This window comes from Rutilus rutilus (genome assembly GCF_951802725.1).
Source record: "Rutilus rutilus genome assembly, chromosome: 17".
Lineage (NCBI taxonomy): Eukaryota > Metazoa > Chordata > Actinopteri > Cypriniformes > Leuciscidae > Rutilus > Rutilus rutilus.
The window spans coordinates 28,936,572-28,949,655 of NC_140230.1; the positions used below are offsets into that span (position 1 = coordinate 28,936,572).

Here is a 13,084-nt window from a genome sequence, read left to right on the forward strand (position 1 = left end):
ATTTAATAATAAAAGCCATTTGTGTTACATTTCCATTAAAATGTGTACATTACCACTAACATGATTATATTGATTGTCATTGTTTTTCATGATTGTCCGACTCATTTTTTATTTTTTTTGCTACATGACTCAAAACCCATATGCTTGTCATATTTTGCATCTGGCAAGGCTAAAGATGGTGTCAAATTAATCAACCGCTTACACTGCATTTTCTTCATCTAAACAGTTTTAAATGGTATTTTTCCTCAAGCCCTAAAGAAAACACTATCATAACAAATGTATAAGAATAATACTGTACACCTAGCATACCAGTGTAAAGGAGGTGTAATGATACATTATGTTCGTGTTTAATGATTATGTTGTTCAGGGCTTTTCAGGTCTCAACTTGACACATCATGCCATCACATTTTTTACTACATGCTTTAAGGTGTTTGGTATGCAGAGGCACAGGATTCCTACTACATTTTAACTGCAGTTTCTTAACAGGCCTTAAGTCAGCATGAAATCAAAATGTACTTTTGTTAGTGCACATTTGGTGAACAATTCATCGGTGCAAGTTGATTCACAAAAAAATATTGTCTTTGTAATCGTTTAAGGAGCCCCCCCTGATATGATTGTAAAGCGCTTTGGGTGCACAGTAGTACATAGTAAAGCGCTACATTAATGCATTATTTATTTACTCGCTCACTCACTCACTCACTCATTCATTCAATGTACTTCCCCTCTGGAATGGCTTTCCCTCTCTGATGACGAGAGTTTGAAGGCTTATTGGGTAGAACATTCCCTCCAGCTGTCAGTCTCCTGCGAGCTCTGACAGCGAGCTGAAAGGACTTTTCTAGAAGCCACGCCCTCTATTTTTCTCATTCAATATTCAGTTTTACTCTGGGAAAATACGTCACAATACTGAAGTAAAGTCGGTCGCACTCGCAACTTCCGTTTCCCAGTGACTTTAATGCAGTCTTCAAAATAACAGATAGTCTTGCACAACCTCAAAACCAACAGGTTCTGACTGACAGGATGTCACGGCTGGCGGCTCACTGACTTACTCATGCTTGTGCCTCCCACCTGTCTGTCCTCTTTACATTATGCAATCCTCTACCCAGATGTCACACTGTAAGCTTCTTTGCATCATCATCATCTGTTCTCATGATCTCCCTCCACTCAAACAGTCAAATATGGACCTTAGGCACTTTAAATGCTGAGTTTCAGTCTGCATGTGGAATGGCTTTTCATTTTCATTGATTTATATTAGATATTAATGAGGATTGTAATGTGATGACAGTTGTACATATAGTATCAGACAGGTTTGCTTGCAAGTTAACTCTTATGGGGTTTACTCCAATGGGGTCAGAAGCTTGACATTTGGATGTGTTTACAATAAATAAATAAAAAATTCAGTCTGCTTTGATTAACCTTAAGTAACATGAAGTAAACCAGTTAATTCTTTCAGAGAGCATGTCTGTCTACTTAGTGCTTTCTGTGATTAAGCTCCCCTTTTGCCTTTTATTTACATCAGAAAAAGAGGCTCTGAGAATGTAACAAGGATTCTGTGACATATATTAGTTCAGTCATCTATCAACACTTGTATAACATCAAATTAAGACACCTAAAAGGTTACCACTGAGAATATATATATAAGGACCACAACTTTTATCCATTCTATCGCTCACAGTTGTATTTTTATTGACTTCAAACCAAATATGTCTAACATGACTAAGGTTATTATTGCACAACAAGTTTGGTACATGCCCTAAACATTAACAGAATTACATCAGAGTGTCAAATGGACTTCTGAACAGCATACGCTAGAGTAGATGATGTTGTTTATATCAAGAAATGCTGTGGAATCATCATGAACAATATGTTCTGGTTTAGCAGGGTTTGATAAGAATCAGTTAAGACAACTTAAATTTTATGATCTTGGTTTGTTTTTGTTTTTTTACACTTTACACTTTACACAGGGTTGAAAACCCTGTATGTACTAAAACCGTGTTCCCGGTCAAAAATTACCGGCCTTTTAAAAAATTGCTCGTAAATCGTTCGTTATGCTATATTATCACCAAATATTGGTTTCAATATTTTTGTCAACTTGTTTTCTTTCAGTTAGGACGGGTTTTGTATTTATTTTTTAAACGGATTGATTGTAGGTCTCATAGGTCTTTTATTTTGTACAAAATGGATCAAAGTCACACTGGTGGTGTTCCCAGTCAAAGATGACTGGCCTATGCCAAAAAAAATAAAAAAATAGCTTATAAATCTCTTGTTATGCTCAGATCAACGAGGCCTACGATCAATGAGTTCCAAAAATAAATACAAAACCTGTCCTAATTGAAAGAAAACAAGTTGACAAAAAGATTGAATCCAATATTTGGTGATAATATAGCATAACAAGAGATGTATAATACATTTTTTGTAGGCTGGTCATTTTTGACTGGGAACAAAGGTTGAAAAAATTATCCCCAAAAAATTGGAAAGTGTATAAATAGTTATACCCTGTGTGAGCAAAGTCAGTACATTTTAGTCCAATGCGATAACATTAACTAATATTTTCGAGAAAAAGAAAAACCTCTCTGGCCCAATCACCACATAGGTGTTAAATTATTTATTATCAAATAATAATATTTTATAATATTTAAATTAGATTTTTTAGCTTTTGTAAAAAATAATAATAATTAAAAAAACTCAAAGATATAAATAGCACACATTTATCCAGATAGTTTTCCAAATAGTCAACAAATGTTTTAATAAGTTAGTTAAATGAGTGTTCTCACTTTTAAAGACAAGGTCAGGGTGGGTTGTGGCTTATCTTTATGGTTTAACCCAGAGTGGAGCAGGTATGGCCTTGTTTTGGAGTGTAAATAAAGGAAATAGAGGGAAAAACATGATGACAGCACATGAGAACATTGATTCACTCTCACGTCATCCTACAGTGGGAAAATGGATGGATAGAAAATATTTATCCGGCAGAAAGATTGTCCCTCTTGTATTCAGACAGCCAGGACCAGTGTTGATGTCTGAAAGAGTGGAAGTGGACTGATTTGAGAGGAAAGGAGACAAAGCTTTGTCCGAGACAATATCCAAACCAGGAAAGAAAGTTACATTTTTTCCATCCTGATGAAAACGTCATCCATCACATTTCGAGGGAAGACAGGACAAACGGTACAAAGATTATTCTGAGTCACACTGATAAATATATCTCTCTATGATGTGGTATATACATAATCATAAATGTGTTTAATGCATATATTAGCTATATAGATTAGTGTAGCTATCTGTAAATATAATGGATATATGAATGATGCAATAACATGCTTAGATTGCTTTATTAGACCTGATGACTCACCAGAGTGTAAGTCCTTTTGTTTAAACTTGCTGAATGGGCCTCTCACTGGTGACCTACATCTTCAAAAGGAAGGATTTCAAAGTTTTGTTTTACACATTTTACTTAACTTAAGGGGCAAAAAAAGACCATGTCATTTACAATGTACCCCAAAATGACAGTTTTGCTTAAGCTTTTTAATTATTGAAAGCTCTCTGGAATACTTGATTCCGATTAGTCAATTGTGGCATTCAGATATTTCTATATGATGAAGCTGTTCTATTCTAATGAAAATCAAGTCTATATTTTACATCCATTTATTTATGTGGTAAGTAAAAAAAATGCATTTTAATGGTTCATGACTGACTGACTGTACATTATACTTTGCTGCTCTCTTTGCAGTTTGTTTAGTTGGATGAAAATTGAGAAAGGTACAAAATTAACATAGTTGAACACACTCTGGTTAAACATGAACTTCAGTGAAAAGAATCCAATCATTTCAGTTATGCTATGTGACAAGATTATTGTTTATTATTTACATAATCATGGCCAGTCAAAAATGGTTTAAAAGTTAAGAACCATTCAAAAGTATAATAATAAAAACAAATTTAAAGCATATTTTCAAAAACTTTGTACAACCCAACAATTAGTGGGTGACACTCCTTAACATGGAGTGCTCTGCCTGGTCTTGCCTTTCTGGGGATGGGTCACGTGCGTTGGTGACAGTCAGTCATAGTCAGGGGCGCAATTTCATTGGCTGAGAGGGTTCCGACAAGCCCCGCCTGTGGGCCGTCCTCAGTGACGTAACGACCGATCAGCTGTTAATTTTCCACAACAATAACAAAGGGAGCAGTTGAGACCTCGGAGGAGAAAAGAAAAAGAACCGACTGCGAAACTCCGAACTAAAGGGTCCAGAAACTTTTAATTTCTTCCAGGAAGAATTGTATTTATATATTTTTATATATCGCACGACAAATATTCTACCTCATCTGTTTTTGTTCTTGAAGTCAACCCTCTTCCTGTTTACATTACTTTTTGCCGCAGGTGAGTTAAAACCTCTTTGTTTGTTGATCGACAGACATTCTGGTTTAATTCGTTAAAGAAAAGTTCCGGACTTAAAGAATACTACGAATTTTTCATCAATTTGGATCAATAGAGGTTGTAAAAAGAAATGTAAATGTAAAAAAAAAAAAAAAAAAAGTAACAAAATTGCATTTAAATATATCGACGCTCTGCACAACCTGTCAAGGCCTGCAGGCCATCTGAAATGTTCATTGTTTGTGTCTGTTGTTTCTGCAATGTGAGCATGTTTGGATTTTACGGATTAAGCTTTGTTCAGCAGAGCCAGTTGAAGCGTTTGGGTTCTCGTTCCGCCCAGTCGGTCGGTGTAGGGTTACACTCATCCCTCCCCCGGCCAGTCTCTGTGTGTTTGGGTCAATAAAACATCAGAATATGACAAGCAAATGCAGCTTTCGTGTATGTCAGCATCTTTGAAATTTCTATGTCCCAGTGCTAATTGCTTACCCAATGCATGTTTGCGTTGTTAACAGATTAATAGTCTATCAGCTAAGGGGTTTAGTTGTTTATGAGTGTTATCTTATGTATATGTATGAGGTATTTTGTTTTCCTGCTCTCCATATATGTTAACTTTGACGCTGTTTTTCTTTACTTCGACATTAAATGTTGTTCTACGATTTTATTTTCATTTATCTATATATTTATTTATGTTTTGCCAATGTCGACCAGTAGTTTGAACAAAGCTGTGAATGAATTTTGAAATATGAGCAGTGTTCTACTCTACATAGTGTTATGTAATTGTATGTTCAAGCTGCTGTAAAAAAAAAAAATGCTTAAACCAGTCTAAGATGGTTTGCTGGTTTTGACTTGTTTTAGAAGGGTTTTGGGCACTTTTCACCAGGTCTGGTGGGGAAACCAGTTGAGGACCATCTTGGCCAGGGTGGGAGGCCAGTCTTATAGTCTTAGAGTGCAGTTCCAGTTGCCTATATTCTGCTTTAATTGCATTATTTTCAGCCTAAATGGGGCCATTGTCATGTCATGGGCATAATCAGATTAATGTGCACTATATTACTGCACTTTGCATATCCCCCCCCTGGTTTTTGTTTTATTGCTCGTTTGACATGTAGAATCAATAGCCTTACAAATGACTTTCTTTTCATTTCTTTTCAGCCCTGTAGTGGGCTGCATTATCTGTACACATTAGGGCAGATTTGATGTATTTTATTATAGTCTGTACATCACCTTTAAATGGATGACTAGATTAAACTTTTGCTCGAGTCTCTTAGCTTTGAGGAATATATAGATATATTAGATATATAGAATGATCTCCTAAATATTGGGAATAAAAACCCAAGTTAAAAAATGGGTTATTTTTATACAATTCAATCTGACCTCTGGCTCTGAGCCATATAGTTTTCCTCTAGGCTGCTGAGACAAAGCCATCCCGGTACTGCTTATCGCTGCTTGTCAGTCTATAATCCTCTTTTTGGGGTTCTGAAGGGTGCTTATTATATGTTTGTGACCCCATAATAGCCCCCACCCCCCTAATCACACAAACAAAGACCGCTGCCATGACTATATGAGCAGGTGGGGAGGGAGTATGAATTGGTTGTCTTGTTTCAATAATGCTGTGGGGTGAAGAACAGTTTGTAGTCCTTCACTTCACAGATGTCTCTCTTTGTTGTCGCAAGCAAAACAACAGAACGAGTCCTGAACGAGGCTGGGTGTAACTGTGCAAAGATCAGTTTTCATAGGCATCAGCTTCACATGAAGAGGACAGGCAGTATCTGTGACAGCAGAGACACTTTAGACTGCTTTGTTTTGGCTGATCAGTTCTCAGGAATATCCGTCTGTCTTTTATAAGCATGAACCTGTCATTTATTGCTAATCGCAACAGAACATGACCTGCTCATCACCAGGAAATGTTGTGTACTTGAAGGCTGGTCAGTTTGTGTTGTTTGCGTCTACACTGTCATTAACAACAATGTTGTCTTCTCGCTTGTCCTCCAGGGCCTGTTTTTGCACAATCAACAAAAGCAATGGCTGAACTTCATCAGGTGTTCCTCAGCTGAGAAGGAGTAACTAATGCACTTCAGCACCTTTATTAAGATCTCAGTGAGCGGCTCCCGCAGCTGATGACCAAAGAGCTCGGCCCTCGCCCACTCCCAGCAGGACTGTCCAGCCTCACGCCTCTGCCCGGGACAAAAACATGTTTCAGAGGTTCACCAGCATCTTGTTTGGAGACTCCCTGGAGGAGGACAGTGGATGTCCTGTGGATCCAGACTTCAACGAGAAGGAGGAGGACGATGAGTGGATTCTGGTCGATTATCTAGGTGAGAGATCTTTCTTGCATCTTATCTTGTTTTTGATCAGCAAAGTGAAAAATGGACATTGTGTTCTTTTTAAATGCAGCTAGGAACAGGCTTAGTTTGCATCAAGAAGTCTCAGTTTCGTTTAACACATTCAAAGTCAACATGAAAATAAAATGAAAACCTTTTACTTTTTTAATGCACGTTCATTACCGTATCATGAATGATTCATCAATCATTCATCACACCTTTATTTATCATGGTATTCCAAATAAAACAAAATGTACTTGCTTTCTTTCTTTTTACGCTAACTGAGCCGAACTTTCCATGGGATAATGTTAAAGTTGGCATGAAATGAAAATGCATGTTATAGATCTTATTGTAAATGATTAATTTTTAGTGGAATGCCCACATCTCAAAATCGAATCAACAACCAATGCATAGAACAAAGTCCCCAAATTTCCAACTTATAGAGTCAAGTCTCGCTCTACATTTTTCTCATAGAATATCCCGTTTTACTCTGAAATAAAACGGGATTGCAAACTGCAATTTGTATTGAATTTTAAACAGAATCCTGCCTATTTCCCCTGGAAATCAGTGCAGATATGGCATGCAAACGTTCTCTTATGCATGATATGACCCTACCTCACCTCAGTTGATACTGATGACATGGTCAGCTGGAGCCATGTTACAGATTCTGTAAAACCTGGCACAGACGCAATGCCCTCATTAACATGATGCCTCTCATAAGCTGCCCAAATACAGGCCTTCTCATATTGTGTGTGTGTGTGTGTGAATATTTTAGGTGGAAGGCAATCTGGTTGGCCCAGTTTACCTCTGTTAGGACAGGAGGAGACAGACATGTTTATGGGCAACAAGCTTGTCAGACAAAAGTGTCTAGATGGGGTCTGCGGTAAAAATAGGACCGATTAAGTTACCGTTTATGCTCATAACGAGAGTAGGCCTTGAACACGGAATTATTACAAACATCAATCGTTGCCTGAAGGCTGAGTTAGACAGGAGGGGACTGGAGATTTAAAACATTGCTCTCATTTCATATCCATAAAGCTTGATGGAGATATCTTTATGTGAGAATTTTTCCATCATGGTGAGGGGATTGAGGGTTAACTGGCTTCTCAGGGACATTGAAGAGGGCCATAAGAAGGTTAAGAGCTTTCTAACCAGCTGATTTGAGAAAATGTTCGATGTCATCTGGCAGGATGCTGCAAGTCTACAGATAAACAAGGTGTGGCTCTATGCAAGGGAAGTTCTGTGTGTACTATAACATCAGTGCTATGGGTGTGGGACTTTCTAGTGACTAGTCTTGTTACATTTAGTGCAAATATATGAATTGTCATCACTGTTTTTCAAATCTGTCACATGAACTGCATGTGATTGCTGTCAAGTTTCTGCTCTGTTTGTTTAGTCAGTCCAAGTACTGGAGTGAAGGATTGTTCAATCACACTGCCATCTAGAGGCCACTGGAAGTGTAATGCTTCAAAGACCAAAAGCCAGCTGTTTATACCAGTTTTGGTTACCTGCCAGGAGCCACAAAGAGTACAAATAGAAATGAAGTGTGGGCAAAAATATTGACTCTCTTCGTTTCTGTCTATACACATGACTTGTTTTCCATAGAGCCAGTGACATGATGTTTTCGATATAATCCAGTGCTGAATTTTGGTTCCATTTTATTTACTTCACAAGTTTGATATATAAAAAAAATGTTGTGAACCTTTTTTCTGAAGAAAACCCACTGACAGACAGCTATTCTTAGTCAGTGCTGTATGGTTGTTAAGATGGTGATAGGTGCTTGCTAGGTCATTCTAGGCAGTCTTTTACTGTCCCAAGTCATTTTGTGCGATATTCTCCTCCCTACATATGACCTTAAACATATATATATATATATATATATATATATATATATATATAGTACTCCTTCAATTGCTTCAAAAATTAATAGCACACCTCTCCTCAACAAGCCAAGTGATTCAAGGTTTCATTAAAATTTCATGGAATATTGCAGTGTTCGTTATAAATAATTTACCCATGTACATTATTCGTTTTTTAAAATTACAATGATCCAATACTCCAATTAATTGCCAATGGACAAAATCAATTCCTGCCCTACATTTTTCTAATTCGAGAAGCTCAGATATACTACACAATAGGAAAGAAAAGATGATCACAACTTTAATGTTGTGAACAGTGCGAATGGAGTTAAACACTGAAATTTTATTCAAATAGTAATTTCACTGTAGTAACATCCTCTCTGTACATCCTCTCTGTAGCGAAAGCCTGCTCAGGTGTGTGTGGAGATGATCTGGTGGATGTGTGCTCTGATAATGTCGCTCCCCTGGACTCTCCTGTGCGCTGCTCCTCCTGCTCCTCTCTGGATTCGGCGACAGACACCGACGCAGAGGACGGCAACTTTATGCGTCTGGAGGCGACATGTGGGCTGGAAGAGAGCTGGTTCATCACCCCTCCGCCATGTTTCATGGCCGGAGGCAGAGCTCCGGTCCTGCTAGAGACCAGTCCTCTGGAGAACCTGCTGATCGAGCACCCCAGCATGTCCGTGTACGCCGTTCACAGCCCTCGTCAACGACCTGCCAAGGACGTCACCCGTGAGCCATCGATTTTAAGGTAAAGGGCAGATTCAGAGTTTTCTATTGTTATATAATATTATATTAGAATCTGACAGATTCTGTTTGGCTCTGTAGATCTGAAGTTCAGCGTCGGCCGAATCATCCTTCTGGCTGCTACGCAGCCGCTCTGGTCGCCGCTCACGCAGGGTTTCTGAAGCAGACCAAGAACGTCCGTCTGGCTCAGCGCATCCGTGACAATGTGGAGCGCCAGCAGCTGTCCCGCAACGCCCTTCGCCGCCTCAACCTGCTGCGCGAAGGTGGAACCAGACAGGCCAAAGCCACCGGAGGCTACGTTCACCAGCCAGGACAGAGGCAATACAACTACTGAGACGGTCCCCACTGCACTCCCCCGTCCTCCCCCGCACGCCACCCTCTCCTCACTGGGAGAATTCGCCAGAAGGAACGGAGTCCTTTAGAATCAATGCCATAGGTCACTTTACTTCACGGCAGGTTCCGCTCTACCTGAATGTGTCTGCATCACATCATATATAAGCTCCATCTGTTATGTTCGGTCTTATGTTATATGTCATGAAGGTTGAATAACCAAGTGTTTTGTTATAGTGAGCATGATGTTGTAAGTGCTCTGTTTCGAGCACGTGTAGGCAGCTTGACGCTTTCTTTGCTTTTTTGAAGCCATACCAATTTCAATCACATCAGTGATGAAATCATCAGCAGCACTTTTATGGTTAGGAAGGAACCTGCCTGTGACTCTGTAGATCAGTGCTTTCTTCCTCTTTGTTTTTTTTCCTCTTTAAAAAAAAATTGTAAAGTATACTGGGTTTATTATCACTAAAAGCCTTGTTTCCATAGTAGATTTCAAAATATATAAAATATATTTAAAAAAAACTTCCAAAATATTTTCAAAAGAAAAAAATATTGAATATATTACATATCAGTATGAAGTTGTTAAGAGTGTGTGTTATCGGCATAGATATGTATGTAAGCAGTTTTTCCTATTTTTAGTGATTGATTTGATGTATGACTGTGTAGTGCTAATTTTCCAACAGGTGGGAAAACCAACAACAACAAAAAAACACATCAAGTGTTGAAATGTTATTTTTCATGTTTGCTCTATATCTGCAGTACATGTCTCAGGGTCATCACTGTTCACCTTTGCTCTTTGCTAAGAATGCAGATTACTTGCAGATGGTAAACTGTCTCTGTACATACTAGAAAACCTCTAACTTTGTAAATGTCTATGTTACCATGTGGAAATATTTGTAATTGATGTAAATCTTTAACATAACGTGCATCTCACACTTTGAATGAAAGCAAAAACGCTTGCTTCTCCGAGGACTGTGAAACAAACTCTTTCTCTTAATTGACTGTTAAAAACGTAGACGACGGAGTGAAACTGTTAGCATTTAGATTTTTATCAATGTAGTGACTTTTTGTGTAATATGCCTCTTTCATGTTTTATTTAGTTACACGTTGTATATAAAAATATTTAAAGTAGCAATGAACTTACTCCTTATTCCTTTATCGCTCGAGACCTGGTGTTGTAAATTTCCCGTCACTCTGCCAAGGTAAATGTCTCACCTAAATGAATTAAACTGAATTCATTAACTCTGACATTCAGCCGAATGCATTTCATATGCATGAGCAACTCAAGGAAACCAACTACAGCTTCTCTTCTTTTCTTTTGCTTGCTTGCAGTCTGCGTTGAGCAGTATGTTGCATTTTCTGACATTTCTTTCTGTGGACGAAGGGAATGGAAGGGACGGAAGGTTCTCTTCATATTCCTCGAGTAATACTGGAGAGGCCCTCTTTCCCTATGTCAGTTTTTGATATTCACAACAGGGATTTCATTTTGCCTTGAAATGCATTTGGGGATCATGTGCCTTCCAGTTGAACAGTATGACAATGCATCCGTGAAGAACTTGAAATTTGTCCAAAGGGACACAAACAAATGTAATTTTACTACGCACAGAGGATTACCTTGTCTCTGTGAGCCACTTGCTCTGTCAACTTTTTACACGAAATGTAGCAAATGTTTTCTGTGTTCAATGTGTGAAGAATATTTTCTGTGGCATTGCTAAATTTTAGACTATGCTTTGGTTGATTTTTAGTTTACTGGAATAATACAGCACTTTGCCAAAAGTGTAGGGTTTTAGCATTGTTTATTTATCTTTTTCTTGAACTGAAATGTTTTGGATACATGTCATACACAAACTGTTTTGTATGGGTAGTATAATTTGCAAATAAATTGTTCATTTCATATGTCTTGAAACCTATTTGTCATTATGTATACTCTCTTCTCAATAAATGTTTTAATACAAACTAACGTTTTCTTCCTTTTCTATTAGTAAAATATGTATGTATGATGCCGGCCTTATAGACTAGACTTGCATGTTCTGGCATCATATGTGCAAGTTATACTGTAACCACCTCACCAACTTTTAATGAAAGCTTTCCACTCGGGAGCGTTTCAAGAACCCATACCAAGCTGTAACTCGACCCAACTAATCTCTCAAGAATCCCAAGCCATGATTAGTGCAAGCTTATTATTCATTGTACCAGTGTGGGCATTAACCTTAATAATGCAGATTTCTAACTGTACCCACTTAATCGTGCCCTCCTCATTCTTTTACTGGATGGTTACATGCATCCCAGTAAATATATATTTAAAATGCTAGGGTAAAATGGAAGTGTAGTGAGTTTCCTCTAGTGCCAAGTGACTTGTAGCTTGTACAGGAATCTGTATTCATAATGTTGAAGCTAATGTGGAGGTTTTTGCTAACTGATTAAGATCTGAAAATCTACCATATTTATTTTTTATGTCTTGACTCTTGTGGATTAATTGTGGCTGCTTTAGTGTTAATGATGCCAATATTTTTTAAATTAACAATGTATTTCAATTAATAATTATTTTTATTTGGCCAGGGAAACAATTAATGCACTCACAAAATTAGAATGCCTATTAAAATAAATTCTTTATAAGAAAGTTGATTTGTGCCAGTGGTAACGTAGTTAGGTAGGTTAGCTTTTTGTACTGGCTGAATTGTCTGGAAAGTCCTCTCAAGTGAATCCACCAGACAGAATTTATAGTTTTGAAAATGTTCATGAAACATAGAATATCGTGGATCTTTGCATTTGGGAGACATTCATGAAGTACACGAAGAAGTTATTCATTTTTATATTACACGTAGACTGCACTTTTCTTCACCCCGGATGTGACGTATTTTAACATACACAAAAGGTTGAGCGGGATTACTGTTGAAGAATTCGCGCCGATTTCGCTTCAAAAAAAATATTTTTGGGGTTTTGCTCTCTCGAAAGGTTGATGAAATGCAGTATTACTTGTTCACGTGTTTAAGTACGAAAGCGGTCGCGTTGATTTTATATGAACAGAGCTGTCTTTTCTGAGTGTTTCATTTTGTGTTTCTCTCGCCGGAAACAGTATGTATAATAGTGTGTTCATGTAATTTTATGGTTGGATCAAAATAACAAAGTAACCAGGGAGTAAGAGACATAGAAACGCCTTGTCAGAAAAAAATGGTATATCGTGACAGAATTAACATTTCTTTGAAAACAACAGAAAAAAAAAAAAAACCTTCTAGTTGATACATTTACACCTATGATTGTGAAATGCAAGTAATATTACGATAGGATTGATGCTAAAAATAAATTTCAACACGCTTGTCATTGCCTGTCAGAAGGGCTGCTCTGGTTTGTTTACAAGAGCACGTTGTTTCTCGTGGAATAACGATGATTGGTCAGACCGAATCAAATCCCCGCCCACGAGCAGCTGTCAAACTAGGAAGCGTCTCCTTCGACTAAAAAAACTCTCATAATTT

General features: G+C 37.8%; 2 protein-coding genes across 2 annotated transcripts in view; both read left to right on the top strand.

Moving 5' to 3' along the window:
• The window catches only part of dek (DEK proto-oncogene), a 379,089-nt gene that overhangs the window by 123,987 nt on the left and 242,018 nt on the right, over positions 1-13,084 (top strand). The gene's annotated exons all lie outside the window — the stretch shown is intronic.
• Positions 4,151-11,567, top strand: tp53inp1 (tumor protein p53 inducible nuclear protein 1). Its single transcript, XM_084435515.1, has 4 exons — positions 4,151-4,363; positions 6,347-6,669; positions 8,934-9,285; positions 9,363-11,567. The coding sequence occupies exons 2-4, from the start codon at positions 6,546-6,548 to the stop codon at positions 9,613-9,615; spliced, it is 729 nt and encodes a 242-aa protein (XP_084291641.1). The 5' UTR covers positions 4,151-4,363; positions 6,347-6,545; the 3' UTR covers positions 9,616-11,567.